The sequence below is a fragment of the Mya arenaria genome, chromosome 15, assembly GCF_026914265.1.
Source record: "Mya arenaria isolate MELC-2E11 chromosome 15, ASM2691426v1".
Taxonomy (NCBI): domain Eukaryota; kingdom Metazoa; phylum Mollusca; class Bivalvia; order Myida; family Myidae; genus Mya; species Mya arenaria.
Window position 1 is genome coordinate 28487201 of NC_069136.1, and position 20980 is coordinate 28508180.

Below are 20980 nucleotides of genomic sequence, written 5' to 3' on the forward strand. Positions count from 1 at the left end.
ATGGACATCATAAAGTCTTAGACTATTTTTGTACTTTGCAGTTTCGTTACAGGATTATTATAACTTAAAATAATAATATAAAAGTATCCATCAACACTGATTATTGTGGCTAGTAGGTTCATATACATGTATTACCCACAATAATGAGTGTTTATTGAAACTTTTTGTTCCATATCATATGTGTCATGCAATCTAATAACTTTTTTTTTAAACTTATAAAGTCTATGTATATTTATACGTACTATTCCATTCTCTGTTCGACACCCTGTAATGTTTGTCCCGGGGTCTCGTTTGGAGCAGTCAACCCCCTCCCAACCGACCCCCTCCCAAACGACCCCCTCCCAGTCCCAATAGCAGTCCCTGTCGAACCTCGACCTGTAGCCCCTACCCGCGGCCTAGCCCCCGTTTGAACGGCCCCTTCTTGTTCTTGGGGTTGATTGACCGGGCGTGGCTGAAACTCGTTTCCCCGACCCCTTCCTCGGGTTACGCCAGGACGAGATGTAAATGTTTTGCTCATTTTGACAGTTGTTTGTACTTTCGGTTTCGTTTCTACGTAAACATTACTCTGTGTTACTCAGCTGCTTGCGAAATGCGGCAGTCAACAATTTGACGCGTAATGTTTGCATTTATAACCTACATAAAATAATTTTAGCACCGACCGGCTGTCAAAATTTAGAATTAACACGTAATATATAGCAATAAAATGACAAACAAGGCAGTGACACATGTGCTATTTGATGTAGACGGATTGCTGCTAGGTATATAATAGTAATTTGTATCGTTTGTACATAGGTTACATTATGACAAAATGTCATGGTTGTATTTGTAATACAATTTCGCGTTATAGGGACGGATTTTTTTTTGGAATACGCACTTGTCCAATTAGTGAGCGTTATTTTTCGATATTTCAGTATATATATCGTCTTAAGGAAACATTAGTAGATTAATGTTAAATATAACACCCTAACGCAAACCAAGTACCCCAAAAGGCTATGGTATATCAAAGGATATCCTTTGCCCCACGCACTAGGTCGTACCGAAAACAACAAAAAACAAAAGACACGAGTTTGTCTGCACTCAGCCTTCGAAAAAAACAAGAAAAATGATTTGTGTCGAAGCCGCCCCGGTAAGATCAGTTTGTTTAAGGGCAGTACTAGTGTTCTGATGGTCATGGGTTCAATTTCACCACACTGGGACCACGTTATTAATGTGAAAGGGGCAAATGCAGTATCACACCATCAGCCTAAAAGGTTAATTGGGAGAGTAGTGTAGCGTGTGTGTATACATAAGAAACAGTCCACCCAGTTACATCAGTGTGTTTAGAGGGCCTTGCTAGTGCTTTGGCGTCGTGGGTTCAAGTCCCACTTTCTTCCCCAGGTTTTACTTTAACACCAACAGGGCGTGTTGTGTTTATGCTTTTCCCAATATCATGATATACATATTTTAAATTACAGTTGCAAAAAAGGGTGATGGAACAGTAGTAAGTAATAACTTACAAGAACATTTATTTTGTACATATTATTTTAGCACAGGCATGATAATATTTGACATATCTTTTTATCACATAGTCCATCCAAGATATAAATTAGCGAGCCATTAAAGGCCATCAAATTTAACATATTATAAATTCTATTTTCTTTTTTAAAGTTATTTACATATAGTTATTAAATAACTGTCTTCTCCTTACTAGTACAATCATATTTGCATTTCATGTTTTGCTTCTTGTAAATGATCAATTTCATTTTTATCACTTCAGATTTTTTTCCATGTTATTATTGTTCAATTAAGTATGATTTAATGGTTTATTTGTGCATTGTTAAAAAAATGCACCATGAAAATCGCCCATATTGCACACTCTCATAATTCAAAACCATTTCAAAAGCTACCAGTTTTTCTCTTTTATAAATGTATTGTACTTGTTTACGTAATGAAGACAGCTTTTAATGTGAATGTAGTACTGTTTTTGTAGCGTCGTCAAAATTAATTGATGACTTATTTGATTCAATAAAAATATCAAGTTGAAGCTCATTGTGTAAACAGGAGATGTTAATGTACAACATGGTCAAGCACATGTTTATATAGTTTTAGGACGTAAATATCGCACAGAAACACAGTTAATCAGGCCCTTAAACTTATCATACAAGAATGATTAAGTATATGTATATAACATAGGCAGTTTAATAGAGTATTATTACTAAAGCTAATAAAGGTTAGATATTTCTTTTGGATCTCCAATTTGGGGATAGCCCAAATAACAAAATATTATGAAAATTGAATTCTCCATTTCACTATAATTGGTATTAGTATCGATTGCCATTGGTTTTGGGTGATTTAGTTTAATGCATCAGCTTGAGATACATGCAAGTGTTTTTTTAATAATCTTCATCTCATAGGCCGTAATGTAAATTTTTGAACCTGTTGGTCCCATATAATATTGGTATTAGCTCGTGTAATTGTGCTCAATAATGAAGACAGCTGGAGGCTGATATGAATCATGCCTTCCTGTGATGCCATATGAACATTCCACTAGTGATGATTCAACTAACTAGACCACTCTTTACATTAATATTATATTGGATTGTGTATCCTCCAGTGACCCATTTTAAGTGTCTTCGAATGACCAGCTTTCCATTCAGAGAGAACTTAGTTATTATGTCAAATTATTCTAGTTTCACTAACAAGAAAACAAAGGAAATGTGTCATTATATTGTAGACACTGAGAGGCTGTACACAGAAGCCACACAGAAGCTGTGTGATTGCTATGGCAAACAGTTTACCTGGGATGTGAAGAAACAGGTGATGGGCAAGAAAGAGCCTGAATCAGCCAAGATGATTGTAGGTGAGCTATTCTGCTTGCAATATGTATCAACTAAATGGAGAAGGCAGGTGGGCTGTTGTTCATAAGACTCCAGAGCAGAGACTCCACAATAAACAAGATGGCCATGATCTAAAGTGCATTTTTTGTCTATTTGAAGACAATTATGGTGCAAATCTTGGAAGATATTTAATGTTGCCTGCAGTGGGGTTTTTTCTAACCAATTTGGGACAAAAGCTTGGTCACAATTTACTAGTTATGTCATAAAAAAATGGAACCCATACCTTTTATGGAATGAAAGAACTGAAACAAACTTTTATCTTTTCTTTCTAATTTACAGCATTCTTGTAAATTATAAGACAACATTGAAATTTCCAATTTTCGTAAAAAAATAATTACCATCCCCAAAATGGTAGAAAAAACCCTAGTGAGTGAGGCATGGCAGAACCATAGGAAACGCTTTTGGTGATACACTTATATTTTTTAATCAATAACTTTTGAGATGTTTAGTATATAGTCTTATAACTTGGTATGTTACATATATATTGGTCATGGTGAATAGATGATAGACCCTGATTGATTTTGGGGTCAAGGTCATGGTGACCTTTGTTAGAATAAGGCTTTCATGACGGGCAATGAATCAGATGTGCAGAGGTCAACTTCAAGTTTTGTTTGAAAGTTTCCAAAATAGATTTGAAATAAAAAAATCTTATGTGAACTGATGTAAATAAAAAACGCTACTATGGTTTTATTTAGGCTGTATTTAATAACCAACACAAGAAATTTTATTTATTTAAATAATATATGAAACAACAATCCTACGGTTATCAAATTATGCATAAAGTCACGCATTAAACACAATGCTGTTAGGTGAATTTTGTTTTTTTAATTGATTGCTGCCACCAAAATGATAATATTGCAATATGCTGTTACATGCATTGTGTTTATGAGGCTGCCTGTATTCATACATAATTCGAGGGGGGTGTGCGAAAGGTTCTAAGTGACATTAAATAAAGAAGCAGATAGAACCTTTTTGCTTTCACCTCTCGATATAGTCTCCCATCAGATTGTGTCTCATCACTTGATATCAAGAAACAACATCGACAAGCATGATTGTCGATCGCCCACTGATGTCAAACTTGACGGTAACACCACCTGAAAATCATGCCGCCATGGGTCTCATGCACCGTATGCCCGGCTCTAGAAGTTGATTCCTCACTTTATTACTGTTGATAATCCTTTCTCTACAGCCTTCAATAAGGTTCAATGCGCTGTAACAAACCGATCGTACGGATGACGTTTACGTATGAAAATGTCCTGACGTGCTGACGTCACGCGTGTCACTCCAGATCTTGGCCTGTCTAGCACACTCCCCATTTCATTTATCTGCTGTACTAAGCGTAAAATTGTTTGTTAAAAATCCCAGCCCAATTTCATTACTTAGTTTATATATCGTAAATTAATGAAAGAAGCAAGACTTTTGTCTTGTCTGTAAATCATTGTTCTTATAAGCATGTTATATTTATGTGATCGAAAGCTACATAGTATAGTTGAATAAGTAGCACGTGCCAAACGTGCGCTGATCCACTCATGACTCGATTGATGTGTACTGGAGCGCAAATTTGTTTTGTGTGTGTACCAGAGACATGAAATAAATACATCTATTGGGATTGACAATTATTTAGATTTTGCGAGAGATATATGAATGTTTTTCAATGTAGCTTTATTTATTTACATCAGTTTTAAACCATCCTTTTTTTGTGACAGTTTTAAAAATTGAAACAAGCAAGTTTGTACACTCACTACAGTGATTGAAAACTGTTTCAATGTCAGTTTTAGATATTTATTATGATTTTTTTACCTTAAATACATGACTTGTCTTACACATAATGGAAATACGTAGTACATTTTAATTTGCAGATATGCTGAAACTGCCAATGACCGTGGAACAGTATATAGAGGATATCCACAAAGAGTATGACACACTGTTCCCCACAGTGCCCTTATTACCAGGTAATCAGGTTGTTTTCAATAAAAATGGCCGAGGAGATCCAAATATTAATATCGTTTTTACATGCACTGTCAAGAAATTTAGGGGGACCCAAATTTAGGTAATAAATTAATGAAACGCTATTTATTTATTGAAATTAAGGTCTTATCGGTCAAAATTTAAGTGTCCCGATGGAATACCGGACTTCAAAGTTCAGGTGTCCCTCCCGAAAAATTCTGGGACCCCATTAGTGTCGGACACTGCAGACTAATCGTATCTCTGAGGCATGTCTGAGAATAAGAATAAGAATTATATTGAATATGGCACCAGAACATAATTATCATTGTTATTTTCATCCCAGGGGCAGACAAGCTCATCCGACATCTTCATCAACACAAGGTGCCAATAGCTGTTGTGACGGGCTCAAATACCAAAAGTTTTGAGCTAAAATCTGCAAACCACAAAGAGTTCTTTTCCCTGTTCCATCACCTGGTGTTGTCTGGGGACGATCCTGAGGTCAAACATGGGAAGCCGGCTCCGGATGCATTCCTCGTCGGTGCACAGAGGTTTAATGATGGCATAGAACCATCTAAGGTGAAAATACCTTGCAAACTTTCACAGTGTAGAGGTTCTTTTTATGTCGCCTGCCTTGCACAGGAATTTGTCTTGAAATGTTTGGTCTAAATTTATGACCAAATACACACACAAACAACAATTTCAGGAAAAAAAAACCTGGTTATTAATTATATCTTCATCTTAGACATTGAACCTTGAACCTCTTGGTTTAGAAAATAATATCAGTACACCAATTTCACTTGGGCCAAAGTTAGAACAACCTTGTATAGCACAAATAAAACAAGATTGCACCATTGTGATAAAAATTAGTCACACTAGTGCAATTACTCATTAACTGCATATAGAAATAGAAGCACATGTGAATATTGAGTTCTTGCATTAGGGTGATGACTTTTAAAGTTTCTACTACCGTTTAAAAATAGGACCCAAACGAAGTATTTTTATTTATTATTGGAAAATATTCAAAACCATTAGCATATTTAAACTCTTTAATATCATTATCTTTGTAATTTGATGAATCAAACATATATTCTGAAAACTACATAGCAGAGCATGAACACGAGTCATTAATTGTAAATGGTTTAGATTGATGCAATCAGTCTGAGACAATTTTATGTCAAAGCAGTGAAATATGTAACATTTTGGTTATACTCGTAATATTGTTACATCACTAGTTTGTTTAGTTAGTATTAGAGGCAATACTTGATATGCATTATGTAAATTAATAAGTTATAATGTACTTAATCATGATATTTATTTTTCCAAAATAAAAACTTTACCTTTCTTAACAGGTTCTTGTATTTGAGGATGCTATGAACGGTGTGGAGGCTGCCCACGCTGCTGGGATGCCATGCGTCTGGGTACCACATGCGGAACAAGACCGCTCAGTCATGGAAGGGAAAACGGAGCTTATTCTTGACTCCCTTGAACACTTTAAACCTGAGGACTTTGGATTACCACCTTATGATAGTTGATAATGGGTTTTTGTTGTTTTGGTTGTTACTTAAATTGACCGTAGATTATAATGTGAATAGTAATCTGATGATAGGTTCTAAGTCAAATTAAAATTTTATTAGTTTGTCTGTTGTTTTTTTAAAGATAAAAAATAAGTATTGAAAAACACACTTACCTAAATTTGTTAAAGGTAATTAAATGGTACACATGTTGCCAAAGACAATACATATACAAGAAAGCCCCTTACTCTGGCTTTAATAATTGATGAGCTATACCCATTTTCTGACTGAAAAACGACAGAGGAGCGTTTGTGTTCACTGTGCATTAATAACATGTTTGCATAGACAATTATATTGATACCAACCACTGTGATACATAATAAATATTTTTACCACTACACTTGCTTTTATCTGGCTTATATTATTATGCCCTCCTTCGAAGAGTAGGGATATATTGCTTTTCACCTGAAGGTCGGTTGGTATGTCCATCAGTCAGTAGGTCGAGAGACCAAAGCTAGTCCAAATTAACACTCGACAAATTTGAATTGGAGGTTGGGTGTGACCTATTGATTTTGAGGTCATCAGGTCAAGGTCACAGTAGAGAGATCATCAGGTCAAAGTCACCGACCTTGAACGTGAAAAGCTTGTCCAAGCGATTACTTGATCCCTGCTGATGTTGAGGTCACCAGGTCAAAGGTCAAGTTTACTGTAACCTTAAATGCGAAAAGCTTGTCAAAGTTATAACTAGACGGTGCATAGACCTACGGTCGTGCATAGACCTACGATTCTCAAACTTGACATGGAGGTTGGTTATAACAAGTAAATGACCCCTATTGATAAGGGGTCAAAAGGTTCATAATGACACGAAAATCTTGTCCCAGTGATATCTTAATATTGCCTACACAGACGATCTTCAAACTTGACGAGGAGGCTGGGCATGACCGGTAGATGACCCCTATTATTTTGAGGTCATCATGTCAAATCAGCTGGCATTTCGGTCCATGCATATTTTATTTAATTGTCCAAATATTCTTAACAACATGGCACTCCGGGTGGCACAATGTTTGGCAAACATGTCTGGTCAATTGCTTTTGCACAAGAATCGGTCGGACCACCCACCTTGAGATTTTAGGAGTCAAGGAGTCCATTGCATGAAGGAAATTATATTCTCAAAGAAAAAGAGATGTATTTAAAGCTAATTAGCTTCAAAACAATTCTAGTTAGGTTTTGAAGCTTGCAGACTTATAGTTCTAGGAAAGCTTTCACTGTGACTGGGTGTGGTCTTTTTGCTGAACTAGTAGTCTCCAGCAAAAAGAACTGGGAGTCTGTGCCATAGTTGGGAGTTTTGGACACCCAGACTTCCTTCAGTGTAGAATAATTGCACTGACTTTGTTATTATGTTCTAATTAATATGAAAAAGGAAATGAAGAAGCTGGTAGATTTTGTTTATTTGAATGACATAAGCAGAACCATTTCATACATGTAATTACGCGAATAAATAAAAAATTTACTTACAAAAGCAAATCAAATCACACATTGTCTAAATAAATGTAACATGGTTTTATTTGTTTCGTATTTTATAAATTTAGAAGGAAAAACCTACAGTACTTAAGGGATGACAAAATATAACTGAAGTAAGAATTAATATTGCATCACAAACAATACACTGGGATTTAAGCTTTAATGTGAAAGTTAAAATCGCATTTCGAGTTCATCAGCAACCTTCCCACATGAACACTATCGTGTTCTCTTTTTCAGAAGACAGTCTGTTGAAGAAATTTTTTCAAAAAATAGCCACACAGCAGACAAGAAAAATTGTAAAGTTGTTCATGGAATGTGGTCTTCAGAAGACTTCTATAGAACTGCCAAAAATGTCTTGAATCATACGATCTATTGCACATGATTAACATATATTTGTACGATATACGGTACATATAACTGTGTGAACAGAAATTGAGTTTTTATTGCTTAAGTAATTGTAAATGACAGGAATTGCAAATTTATTGTGTATCTCTATATAAACACTGTTGTTATTAGTCAATAAGGTATCTGAATATTTTAGTCATAACGAAAATCACAATTTTAGTGACTAGATTCACAAATCGTGCGTTTAAAGATATGATACATTAATTATCATCAAAGCTAAATGTCATAAAATGTAAACATTTGTATAACTCCAGAAACAAAACAATAGGAAAATAATCATGAACATTATAAGATCAAGTTGCCAATGCTTTTATCAAGTCTTTTCTAATGATTTCATCAAAGTTGCCAATGATTTCATCAAAGTTGCCAATGATTTCATTGCCAATGGTTTCATCAAAGTTGACAATGGTTTCATCAAAGTTGCCAATGATTTCATCAAAGTTGCCAATGATTTCATCAAAGTTGCCAATGATTTCATCAAAGTTGCCAATGTTTTCATTGCCAATGGTTTCATCAAAGTTGACAATGGTTTCATCATGTTGCTAATAGTTTCAAAAAGTTGGCAATGGTTTCCTCAAGTTGTTGATTGTTTAACATTGTTCTGACACATTTCAACAAGTCCATGAACTACAGTAAACTACCAGTATATGTTAAAACGCCTTCATTTAACATGTAAGTTGGCGGGCAATAAGCATATTGTGAGATGAATCAGCTATTGATTTATTTTAACATTATCTTTGAGGAATTAAACAATCTGGTAATGTTGCAGCATATCACAAACTTCTTTCTGTGTACTCTATAGCCAAGTTTGGAATCACAAGTTGAAGTGGCGTGTGTAATCGTATTCTATTGTAGGAATCACAGCTTGAACAAATTTCAAAAATATCATCAGATACCTGAGCACACTAGTTAAGGAAACATGTCACATGTATATGTTATCTATTGTTGATTTTGGTGTTGAATTGAAACATTTTTTTATTCTTCAATTATCCAAAGCTGCCATGCAATAAGTAGTGACTATAAAAATATACAAGGGAAACTTGGTACACATGTTTCCAGAGAACATACACATACACTTATAGAAAGACCCAAAACTCTTGAATAAATATCAATATAAGTGCCTTTTACAACTGAAAAAATGCGCCAGAGTTGCTGTTCGCTCTTGGCAATCTTTGTTAAATAGTCAGTTTGGTAAATTAAAAATTAATTTAAACATAAATTATGACTGTCATTCTTATAGGCTGCAAACAACATTCTGCTTTTTGTTTATATATCAATTTGTTTTGCTCTATCGAAACAAAATCTGAAAGCTTAGAGAAAAACACCTCAGTCCAATTCCTGAGCACCGTTATATTAAACCATTACTGGAGTCAATAATGAAATTCCACATCTTTTTCTGCATAAAATAAATTAGTATAAAAAAGTCCTTATTAAGATGCCAATAAGAATCTTATCATGGAACTTTTTTAAATACTTATACAATAACTACACCAAGTCACCCTTTGACGATAACCCCCTAGAAAACTTTTAAAGGATACATATGCACTCCCAATTCTTTGCCGCCATCTGCCACCATCTCAATTATCTTCTTCATCACATCCGCATGCCTGCAAGAATGATATAGAGAATGGTTGTTTGTTTCGGTGAAAGATGCCAGTAGTATTTCAATAAGTGAACACCAAATGTTGTATTTGTTGTATTATCACCCAAAAGGTTGCGGGTTGGAGCTCCATAAGCGGAATATTCTATAGGCCTCTCAAAAAGGATACAACTGGTTTCAGCCCAGGATACAGACTAAAGACTAATTAATAGCATTCACCTTGGTATAAACCAAATGGTATATTCCACAAGTGAAATATTTATGTTTGCTGTTCACAAGGCGAAATATATCACAAATCTTTTGCAATATGCTGGGAGATGGTGAGTGGTTTAAGCATTATTGTACTTTCAAAGATATGGCCTGGACTAGCAATGATAATGCAAAAAATTGGTTAAAGGGAACTTAAATTTATATGTTTTTGTTCTTGTGCACTGCACTTCCTCTTATTCTCACCTACCTATATACCTAGATTTATTTCAATCCAATCAGTTGTTTTTAGGTTATTCTCCAGACAAAGATGTGATGGACAAACGGACAAAGCAGCCAGCATAAAAGTGTGCTGCACAACATCATACCAGAATAGATGTCATTGATTTTTCTACCCAGTACTGAGTGGTAATGTTAATACTTAATGTTAACTGGGCTAAAATGTTAGAAGAAGTGAAATCAAATTTTGATAGTTTCTCTGTCTGACAGATCAAAAAGTATGTTAATCATGTAATAATCCACAAGTTCACCTGCAAGGATGCACAGACGCCATCGGTGGTCCGGGTAGATGTGGGTGGGCTTCCATGGTAACAGTCTTCTTGGCGTGGTCCTGACTGAAATCCTCATACATCTGCTCCACAGACAACGGTTTCCTGTTCTATGAAACATAAAGAATAGCAGATAACATTGAATGTTTTTAGTTTGCACTGAAATGAACACAAGTACCAAATTTACACGATAGGGGAACCTCAGGCAGCTGCCAATGTTTGTTATAAAGGGGAATAACTCAAACATTACTACAGCCAGGCAATGGGCATTGATACACATATGCTTATTGTCAGTGAAATCATGTGTACTTTATTACATAAAAATATCTCAGTTTTCAAACTATGAACTCAGGATAAGATTAAAGGGGAATAACTGAACAATAATTAAGGCAAAAGATACAGGATTTACAAAACATGACATTTTTGTACATGTTTTTCACTGCTAACATGCATACTGAGTTTCATGTTTCTTAAACCGTTTTTCAGATAAAAACACTGATGCTCTAGAATGAACAGATCAAAATGTGTTCAGCTACAGAAAATACCATTTCCTAGCTGTTTCCAAATAGCTATGCTCAAGCAGAACTTATCTATCCAAAAAGAAAATGTCTCTCTCCTCCAAAGGGCCATTTTCCCAAAGTTGTTCCTTTTTAACATTTCCATTAAAACTAACCTCATTATAGCCATACAACCAGAGTCTGGGTGTCTGGTAGTATTTGTCATAGGTGATGTTAAGGTCATAAGTTCGGGTCTGCAGCACGCCACTCTCAGACTCTGAAACCTGACGCTCAACCTTGTTTTCCACAACTAAGGTGGCCTGTGAATAAACAGCTGAATTTAAAACATTTAGCAATAGGAACATAGAAGTGTTCTATGTATTTACTGTACTTCTGTATTTTTCTTGAAATACTGCATATCTTTTCTGTTAAGAATTGTTTAGTCTGTTTGAATATAAGTCAATCAGTTCGCTATCTTATAATTTAGAAGTTGTTTGCTATACGGAATAAGAACATTAATGTGAGGGACAACATCTCATTTCAATGCCCTTCCCCTAAGAAGACACCTTGTCTGTCATAACAACATATATAAACTTCAAGGCACATACATGTTCACTCTACTTTGATCTGTATACTAGTTTACATTTATTTTTTATAAGCATGTTCAACATATAGAGCATATACATTTCAATGTAAACACTTTTTGCACTAATGTTTTCAAATTCATCCAAAATAACAAATTATGTTTATATGTTTGATAAATCATTCTTCAGTCACCAGCCACTTTGGTGTAGTGGTTATTGTCCCTGTCTGCAGGCTGGAAAGATCCCTGTTCAATCCCTGCTGCCGTGGCAACATTTTTTACCTTTCTTTTTTTGTAAATATTTCTATGATTTTTTTTTCCATGTCACAACATATCACATTCAAGTGCTTTTCAAAATTTTCAGCTACCGTATATATCTCATATTTGATTACATCAACAAGAGCTGTCACAGAGACAGCGCGCTTGACTATTCCGCCGCTTTTCAGTGTATGGATTGAAAAGTTTTGGCGAAACATGCATGGATCACTGTTAGATTAGATTTCAATGCAATACATGATGTGCTGAGATATTTACATAAATTGAATTGGAAAATATTTGAGGTGGTATGCAAACTTTAACGTAAATTCTAAGTAAAAAAAGGGGCATAATTTTGTCAAAATGCTTGACAGAGTTACCTCCTCCTGTGTACAGGCTGGGGGGGCATGATGGTGAACAAGCGTGCAAAGTTTCAAAGCCAGATGTCAATGGACTTTGAAAATATTTGAGGTGGTACGCAAACTTTAACGTAAAATCTAAGTAGAAAAAGGGGGGCATAATTTTGTCAAAATGCTTGATAGAGTAACCTCCTGCTGTGTACAGACTGGGGGGCATGATGGTGAACAAGTGTGCTTTGAAATATTTGAGGTGGTACCCAAACTTTAACGTAAATTCTAAGTAGAAAAAGGGGCATAATTTTGTCAAAATGCTTGATACTGTGACCTCCTCCTGTGTACTGGCTGGGGGCATGATGGTGAACAAGCTTGCGAAGTTTCAAAGCCAGATAACAGTGGACTTTGAAAATATTTGAGGTGGTACGCAAACTTTAACTTAAATTCTAAGTCAAAAAGGGGCATAATTTTGTCAAAATGCTTGATAGAGTTACCTCCTTCTGTGTATAGGTTGGGGGCATGATGGTGAACAAGTGTGCAAAGTTTAAAGCCATATGTCAATGGGCTTTGAAAATATTTGAGGTGGTACGCAAACTTTAACATGAGTGGTTACGCCGACGCTCGGGTGACTAGGATAGCTCTACTTATTCTTCGAATAGTCGAGCTAAAAATGCAGCTTATTTGCCTTTATCACATACATGTGTAAAGCAAATTGGGACTGTTGCCCTTGTAGAAGAAATGACTGGTTGCTACTCGACATCATGCAATAATTGCCTGAAAAAATATGCAATGTCATTCAGTTCAGGAAACCTACATTATCTTGTTCCTCAAGGAGCCCACTTTCTTCAAAAGCTTCCATGTCCATAGCTTCACCGTCATCATCATCGTCATCATCATCATCATTGTTAACTGCTGTTGCTGTATTACTTGCACCTTTGCTGGTGCTCTCATCTTCCTGCAATGCAGTTAACAGAGGTTGGCATTATGCCAGATAACCTGGTGCTGATCTTCTAATTGTTGGGTTAACTATATACAAGAGCCTCAAGGAGCTAACATCAACACTGATCTGTTGTTTTTCAGTCGAAAAAGGGGCATAACTCTTTAAAGATTTACAAGCCACAGTTAAAGGCCTTGCAATACAAGGGTTTTGAGTTTTGTCTTTGGCCATGCATGTACCAATATGCACTTGGATTTCTGGAACGTTGTTGGGTTATAGTGAAGGGTAAAGCAGCTGACGATGCCAACAACAACAAGCCTGACAATACTTGAACACATTTTCTTTATAGAAAAAACAGGCGTGCTAAAAATAAAATAGTTTATTACCAGGTTTGTAAATCAAAAGGAAGAAAGGTTCAGAGATTTATACTGATTAAAAGATGAAGAGTTTTGTTTTTTTGTTTTGATAGTTTGATCAGATATAAAAATAATTTATGTAAAGTACAGTTGAATTGATAATAATGCATACTTTTGAGTCAAGTGACATGTCTTGTACAGCTTCCTGCACGTGACCAAGCTGAGGATCTGAAAGCCAGTTACAATTAAATCAAGTAGAATGTTTACAATAATTATTTATTCACCAAATATCCATAAACAATATTTATTGACACAACATGGTTAAGTACATAATAAATTAACAATATCATTGCAGTTGATACCGGTATTTCCTGTTTTAAATAAATTTGACACTTGAAAATTATACTTCCTTTATAATTGTACTTGAACAGAAATCCTTCAGTTAAACAATGATGTGTTGTGGTGAGTGTCCACCCATTTCCTACCAGACTGAATTATTCTCCTGTAACTTACCAGCAAAGTGGTGAGTGTCCACCCAGCCCCCGTCAGCATCATTCTCTTCTATAACCTTCTCCTGGTCCATCTCATGTGTGTCCACTTGCTTCACTCTCTTGTAACATGGCACTACAGAAAATTTAACAAAAACACATCAATTTTTAGCTCCTCGCTGTATTTGTAAAACAATCCATAAGTTCAAAAAAGTTTAGACTTGGATTAAAAACATAATACCTTAAATATGCACTTTTACTCCCAAATAAGATTTACCACAATGAATACAATTCTTTTAATTCTCAAAAAAAAAATGTTCTTATGAAGGATACCAAGGTTATTTGAAAGAAAGGTGCAGGAAACAAGGTATTTGTACCTTATGCGATGATAGTAGTTCACAGTAAATCTTTTAGCATTCACCAATCATTTAAAATAAAGAAACGGCTTTAATCTGGTTATCTGTTATTTATATTTTCCATAAACATATTATTTAGTAAGTAGTTTATGTTTATTAAACATGTGTATGTATTGATTTTGAATAAGAGTGTCACTTTAACATAACAAACTGTTTCAATTGCAAGATGTTGATCTTGAGCAGGCATAATATTATCCTTCAATGAAATTCATTTTCATACCATACTTTTATGAAGGCTTTAAGACCCACCATTTTTTGTAAGCAGAAACTGTTTATCAGATGGCAGGTAGGGTTTCCGCTTTGCCTCCTCCCCGGCAGACCAGTGCCAGGTTGGGCAGTGGTGCACTATGTGGTCTCCTGCAGCTACAAACTGAAATAGATGTTATATATGAAGGAACAACTTTAAAATGCAGTACTGTCCTGCATAAATTTAAACCTCCAGGTTTTTTCCAACATATAGACATCCCACAATTCAGATATGCCGACCAATTCCCAAAGATAATTTGTTTTTATAGAAATCATGCAAAAGTCACCATTTTTCAAAAAGCATGCGAAAAAAAATGTTCTCAAAAGGCCTGATATGGCAATATGAAGGACCAATAGAAAAAAGTGTTTAGCCACCTAAAATGAAAACAGACGTGTTGAAATTGAATCATTTGGTTGAAATTATTATACTTAATTTTTTGGATTCTAGAGGCCCAAAAACCTTTTCCAATGCACAAATAATTTATGTGGAGTAGTGGGACTTACAAGATATAATTCTAACATTTGCAAGAATGTGAACAAATTATTATCAATGATTATTTGTGACGTTTCCCTTGTACCAATTCTATAGGTTGTCCTACTTCCTACTAGTCCATATAAACTGCCTCTTTAGAGTCTTCGACGATTTTTGTTTTGGCGACTCTACGCATCCATAGCCCACTTGTTGTTTTCCTAGTCAAGAATGACAGTTCCCAGCGCTTAGTATATTGAGCGGAAAGATAACGGGCACCTGCTAGTTAGTTAAAAAATGGCGATGCTTTATTGAAGATCGATCTGTATATGTGTTTCATAAAACACTAAAGTATAATAAGAGAAAGGTATTGGCTAAAATTAATTAATGTGTAACTTTTGTGTTTTTATTTAACAATGCAGTGTTAAATATTGTGGAGTTATAGTTGAAGAATATATTTTACATTGGTATGAATCAGTCGACTTGTGGCGTTTAGGGAACAAAATGAATATCCAAATGTTAAAATTTTTTCCCTATATGTGCATTATTGTGGCTAACTTCCTACCAAAAAGACTACAGAATAAATCTAATAATGGCTATAATTTTGTCCACTTCCTACCTCTTCTGGAGTGATCACGCCTGTTTCTCTGAATTTTGACTCCTAAAAAATAAAAAGTTATAGTACTTTGAATAATAGTTTGTTGATTAACAGTGCACAAAACAAAACGTTCGGAATTGTTTTGACATCCGAATAATTAAATCCGAACTTATGATACTGGATCGATTCCAATATTCAAGCAAACTAGACACTAATTACCTTCAATACCGGAGTCCAATACTCAGCCACTCCGAGAGCTGTTCCTTTGACAGCATTCACTAGATTTTGCATCTTTAAAGGGTAAAATATCGCTAAAAATATGAGAATTACGAAGTCCACTAATATACCGGAAGTTTACATTCTACCTTCAACTTGAAGAGCTCTCAAACGGCTACTTTCACTTTCACTTTCAACACTATTCCACCGTTTCTTTCGTACAAATTAATGGATTCAATCCAATCACAATAAACAATGTAAATCAAGTACTACATACAATAAGTTTAATACGATTGCATGATGTGTGACAAACATGTTGACTGCAACTGCTTAATAAATACAAAATACGGCTCTGCGCACCAGACATTAGATGAACTGGATTTCAGCAGGGGGATTTGGACTGCGGCATTAGATGGATCTTATGACGATGTCATCAACTGTTTAGAGAAGAAAGGAATTAATCCTGACGTCTTGGACTCATCCGGTTATACTGCATTGGTCAGTTTTACGTAGAATTAATAGCATACAAGAGTTAATCTAAGATTCGGCGATTAATTCGTACAAATGTTACACATGATAGCTCACCATCTCTACATGTAGTCATTTTAATGTACATACTAAAATCAAGTTTGGGTTCTTTGCACATCATATCAAATGTCATTTTGATATCATCATATATTGTGGGGGGGGGGGGGGGTCCAAAGTTGACGTCGGAAAGTGTATATCATAACGGCATCAGCAGCCAGTTGTATTCAAACTGATTAATTCTTTGGTTTTGGCAAGGCAAAAATATTTATTGATGATGCAATATTTACCTGTTATAAACAATTAATCAAACAAATCATTAAAATGGGATATCCAGCAAATCAAGCTTTTATATCATTGGGCTTTAGCCGATTGATGACGCCAGTAAGAAGGAAATCTGCCGCTGACATCAACATTAACTTTATAACTAAGTAAAAGTACAATAGTATACCGCACATATCTGGTCAAGCTTATACGGATATCTGACCATGATCGTCGTCCACTTGACGTCGGTGTGATGTTGCAACCATGAGGCACCCAGATTTTAGGTATTACTTTCCCATCCGACGGGATACTCACGAGAGATAATTAGACTCACGGAATGGGTCGCTTGTGGGTATCGGATGATGGAATGGGTCGTTTGTGGGTATCGGGTGATGGAATGGGTCGCTTGTGGGTATCGGATGATGGAATGGGTCGCTTGTGGGTATCGGATGATGGAATGGGTCGCTTGTGGGTATCGGATGATGGACTGGGTCGCTTGTGGGTATCGGATGATGGAATGGGTCGCTTGTGGGTATCGGATGATGGACTGGGTCGCTTGTGGGTATCGGATGATGGACTGGGTCGCTTGTGGGTATCGGATGATGGAATTTCCACACACCGACGACGTGTATTTGGCGTGAATTTGAAAACTGTAAAATTCACCATGCAACATGCCAATAAATACCAGCCAATTTTTCCCCTTTTCATTTCTACACGAGAGTCAATTTCAGTTACACATTAACCCTTAATTGACCGAGAATCTGACCATGTATTTAATCATGTTACATGCTTTTGAAATAGTCTCTTCCTTTGGATATTTAAGTCTCGGCGGACATACCTATATATTTCCTTATTTCTTGTGTTTTGATGTGCAATAATAATGTTTCAGCACTACGCCAGTAGAAATGGGCACACATCCGTATGCCAGCTGCTTCTTGAAAAGGGGGCGTCACCCAACGTGCAGACGCGGTCAGGGGGCGTGACTCCGCTCCACCGAGCGGCCTATTGTGGTCACACGGATACTCTACGGCTTCTGTTGACCAGTGGCGCTGACCCTAATATTTATGATGCTGACGGAATGCTTCCCATACACAAAGTAAGAACAGTTAAACTTAGATAGTTTACAGTTTATTTCCAAATACACCTAGACAAAAATGCCCATGCGTATACATAATATAATTACGAAACATGTTTCTAAACATAGTCAAGGTCCAATACATTCATATAAGCAACTGATCAAAATCATAAATACATCAAATCATGCGACCAAATGATATATCATTAATAAAGTTACATTTAAGCGTGAAGTAGTTAATGTTAACAAATAAAATTACCCGTTATACAATAAATATCTTTCTCTTAGTTCCATTGCCTTATACACATAAATGGCAAGGCTTCTGTTTACAGTTACATTTTGCGATTTAAATAATGCAATAAATTTAGGTAAATTCGGTGCAGTATAATAATATGTTTTCAAGTACTGCTTTCTTAATTCTTTATACAGTTGACATTCAAGAATAAAATGAAATTCGTCTTCAAGTAAATTACATGCAAGACATGTTCTATCACAGTGTGGTATTGCTACTGGTTTGTGCCATCTACCGGTTTCTATTTCTAATCTATGTGCAGATACTCTTATTCTCGTTAAAGCAGACCTATATTTAACTATATTAACATTTGACAAATAAGATTGCAATTTAAAATCTGCAAACAATATGTATGATCTAGCTCTAGTAGAATGATTTAACTCGGATATCCATGTTTGTATAAATATATCAGTTATTCGTTGTTTGACTGCAGACATAAATAAGTCAACAGATATATACATGCTTCGACTCTGAATTATTTGTGTTATTTTTGAAGTTAAAATCAGTGAACGAAATGTAATGACAAACACAACAGAAAAAATAACACTAGTAATCCAGATTTCCTTTGGTAGATTATTGTTTTCATGTATAAGGTTCCATATACCGATATAATTGGATATTGAAGATAGAGAAATAGCTTATTCAACAATGACTTGAGATGCTGATGCTATTTATGTAGACTACTTTATGACCAATCGAATCATCTTTTAATAGAAGCATAAAGTTTCCCTTCGTCGTTCTAGGCGGCAGAGAGAGGTCAAGCATTATGTGTACAACAACTCCTGGAAGCCGCTCCCGCCAGCCGCTCAGTCAGGGACAAAAAGGGGCGGACACCGGTGTCCTGTGTACAGGAACACTGCGATGAAGTGAAACAGCTTTTTGAAGATGTCCCATGAACCTTAAATTTAGAGCATTTTCACAAAAGCGAGAGTATTGTATGCGTAATATGTTAAGGCTCAAGTGTCGAATATGTGTGTCTCAAAGCAAAATGCAGGGTTGATTGACCAAATGTGAGCTACTACCAACCCTGGTGTGCGGACTCTCTGAATGCACGCCCAGAGCAAATAATATGCTTGGAAAATAGTCTTTCTTGTTTTCTGTTTAAACTCCTAATCGAAAGACGCAAACATCGTCCGCTCTTACATGACGAGACTCTCATGGTAGGAGAGCGTTTGTGTACCTTAATGCAAAGTGTTCATCGACGGCATATAACAACAGACGTGTTGAATTTGAATTATTAAGTCGAATTTATTAAACTCGCGGATTCTAGAAAGCCGCCAAAAACCTTTACCGATGCACAATTAATTTATGTGGAGTAGTCGGACTAATAATAGAAATAATCAATGAGTTACTCTCAACTCTTGCAATGAAAAGTTCTGGTAGTGGTGTCTTAGAGTTGCCTTTCTTCGCCTTCAAATAATGGAAATTGAACAAGAGCTTTCACAGTATGTGACGAATGCTCCCGAATGTGACATTGACCTACGAACAAGGTCAGTACATGAAAAGTTGATCTTGCCTTTACGTGTCAAATACATATGGCAAGTTATTTTTAATTGCCTCTGAACATAAAAAAATACCACCCATACTTGACAACCTACACTGTTATGTCCTTATATTCAGAATTCCCTTGTGAATAAACACTTAGTGTATCTTTCACCTTAGAGGTAGGGACATGGGTCTTGCACGCGACACGTCGTCTTGGTATGTGGAACACATGTGGCAAGTTATTTTAAAATCTGTCCATACAAGCGAAAGTTACAGCCCTGACACGACAACCTATACTCGATGTCCTTATATGCAGCACTCCATTGTGAATAAACACTATGTGTGACCTTGACCTTTGAGGCAGGGACACCGGTCTTGCACGCGACACGTCGTCTTGGTATGTGGAACACATGTGGCAAGTTATTTTAAAATCTGTCCATACAAGAGAAAGTTACAGCTTGGACACGACAACCTATACTCTATGTCCTTATATGCAGCACTCCATTGTGAATAAACACTAAGTGTGACCTTGACCTTTGAGGTAGGGACACGGGTCTTGCACGCGACACGTCGTCTTGGTATGTGGAACACATGTTGCAAGTTATTTTAAAATCTGTCCATACAAGGGAAAGTTACGGCCCGGACACGACAACCTATACTCTATGTCCTTACATGCAGCACTCCATTGTGAATAAACACTAAGTGTGACCTTGACCTTTGAGGTAGGGACACTGGTTTTGCATGCGACACGTCGTCTTGGTATGTGGAACACATTTGGCAAGTTATTTTAAAATATGTCCATACAAGGGAAAGTTACAGCCCGGACATGACAACCTATACTCTATGTCCTTATATGCAGCACTCCATTGTGAATAAACACTAAGTGTGACCTTGACTTTAGAGGTAGGGACACGGGTCTTGCACGCGACACGTCGTCTTGGTATGTGGAACAAATGTGGCAAGTTATTTTTAAATCTGTCCATACAAGAGAAAGTTACAGCTCGGACACGGCAACCTATACTCTATGTCCTTAAATGCAGCACTCCATTGTGAATAAACACTAAGTGTGACCTTGACCTTTGAGGTAGGGACACGGGTCTTGCACGCGACACGTCGTCTTGGTATGTGGAACACATGTGGCAAGTTATTTTAAAATCTGTCCATACAAGGGAAAGTTACAGCCCCGACACGACAACCTATACTCTATGTCCTTATATGCAGCACTCCATTGTGAATAAACACTAAGTGTGACCTTGACCTTTGAGGTAGGGACACGAGTCTTGCACGCCACACGTCGTCTTGGTATGTGG

General features: G+C 36.2%; 4 protein-coding genes across 4 annotated transcripts in view; 2 read left to right on the forward strand and 2 right to left on the reverse strand.

The window, feature by feature from the left end:
* The window catches only part of LOC128220230 (uncharacterized), a 13511-nt gene extending 12943 nt beyond the window's left edge, over window positions 1–568 (reverse strand). The window contains exon 1 of the mRNA XM_052928532.1: window positions 243–568. Within this exon, the coding sequence (XP_052784492.1) occupies window positions 243–517 (275 nt within the window). The 5' untranslated portion in view covers window positions 518–568. The remainder of the gene's footprint in view (window positions 1–242) is intronic.
* Window positions 569–599: 31 nt separating this feature from the next.
* LOC128220231 (pseudouridine-5'-phosphatase-like) lies at window positions 600–6734 on the forward strand. Its single transcript, XM_052928533.1, has 5 exons — window positions 600–758; window positions 2714–2839; window positions 4736–4828; window positions 5167–5399; window positions 6173–6734. The coding sequence occupies exons 1-5, from the start codon at window positions 704–706 to the stop codon at window positions 6353–6355; spliced, it is 690 nt and encodes a 229-aa protein (XP_052784493.1). The 5' UTR covers window positions 600–703; the 3' UTR covers window positions 6356–6734.
* Window positions 6735–7763: 1029 nt separating this feature from the next.
* LOC128220710 (ubiquitin-like-conjugating enzyme ATG3) lies at window positions 7764–16190 on the reverse strand. Its single transcript, XM_052929206.1, has 10 exons — window positions 16033–16190; window positions 15835–15876; window positions 14750–14870; window positions 14110–14220; window positions 13769–13824; window positions 13118–13258; window positions 11289–11432; window positions 10598–10725; window positions 9799–9867; window positions 7764–9156 (listed from the first exon to the last, which is right to left on the reverse strand). The coding sequence occupies exons 1-10, from the start codon at window positions 16102–16104 to the stop codon at window positions 9075–9077; spliced, it is 966 nt and encodes a 321-aa protein (XP_052785166.1). The 5' UTR covers window positions 16105–16190; the 3' UTR covers window positions 7764–9074.
* A 2-nt stretch (window positions 16191–16192) lies between these two features.
* Window positions 16193–19614, forward strand: LOC128220711 (ankyrin repeat domain-containing protein 39-like). The gene is made up of 3 exons (XM_052929207.1): window positions 16193–16527; window positions 17708–17914; window positions 18929–19614. Exons 1-3 carry the CDS (start codon window positions 16327–16329, stop codon window positions 19079–19081), a joined length of 561 nt encoding a protein of 186 aa, XP_052785167.1. The 5' UTR covers window positions 16193–16326; the 3' UTR covers window positions 19082–19614.
* Window positions 19615–20980: the final 1366 nt, after the last annotated feature.

Bases quoted from the DNA above. Each gene is read 5' to 3' on its own strand.
- LOC128220711 (XM_052929207.1), top strand. From the start codon at position 16,327: ATGATGTGTGACAAACATGTTGACTGCAACTGCTTAATAAATACAAAA. The intron at 16,528-17,707 runs GTCAGTTTTACG...ATAATGTTTCAG, and splicing joins CATCCGGTTATACTGCATTG to CACTACGCCAGTAGAAATGG. The intron at 17,915-18,928 runs GTAAGAACAGTT...TCGTCGTTCTAG, and splicing joins GAATGCTTCCCATACACAAA to GCGGCAGAGAGAGGTCAAGC.
- LOC128220231 (XM_052928533.1), top strand. From the start codon at position 704: ATGACAAACAAGGCAGTGACACATGTGCTATTTGATGTAGACGGATTG. The intron at 759-2,713 runs GTATATAATAGT...ATTATATTGTAG, and splicing joins TGTAGACGGATTGCTGCTAG to ACACTGAGAGGCTGTACACA. The intron at 2,840-4,735 runs GTGAGCTATTCT...TTTAATTTGCAG, and splicing joins ATCAGCCAAGATGATTGTAG to ATATGCTGAAACTGCCAATG.
- LOC128220710 (XM_052929206.1), bottom strand. From the start codon at position 16,104: ATGCAAAATCTAGTGAATGCTGTCAAAGGAACAGCTCTCGGAGTGGCT. The intron at 13,825-14,109 runs GTAAGTTACAGG...ACTGGCTTTCAG, and splicing joins GGACACTCACCACTTTGCTG to ATCCTCAGCTTGGTCACGTG. The intron at 13,259-13,768 runs GTATGCATTATT...ACTGCATTGCAG, and splicing joins ACATGTCACTTGACTCAAAA to GAAGATGAGAGCACCAGCAA.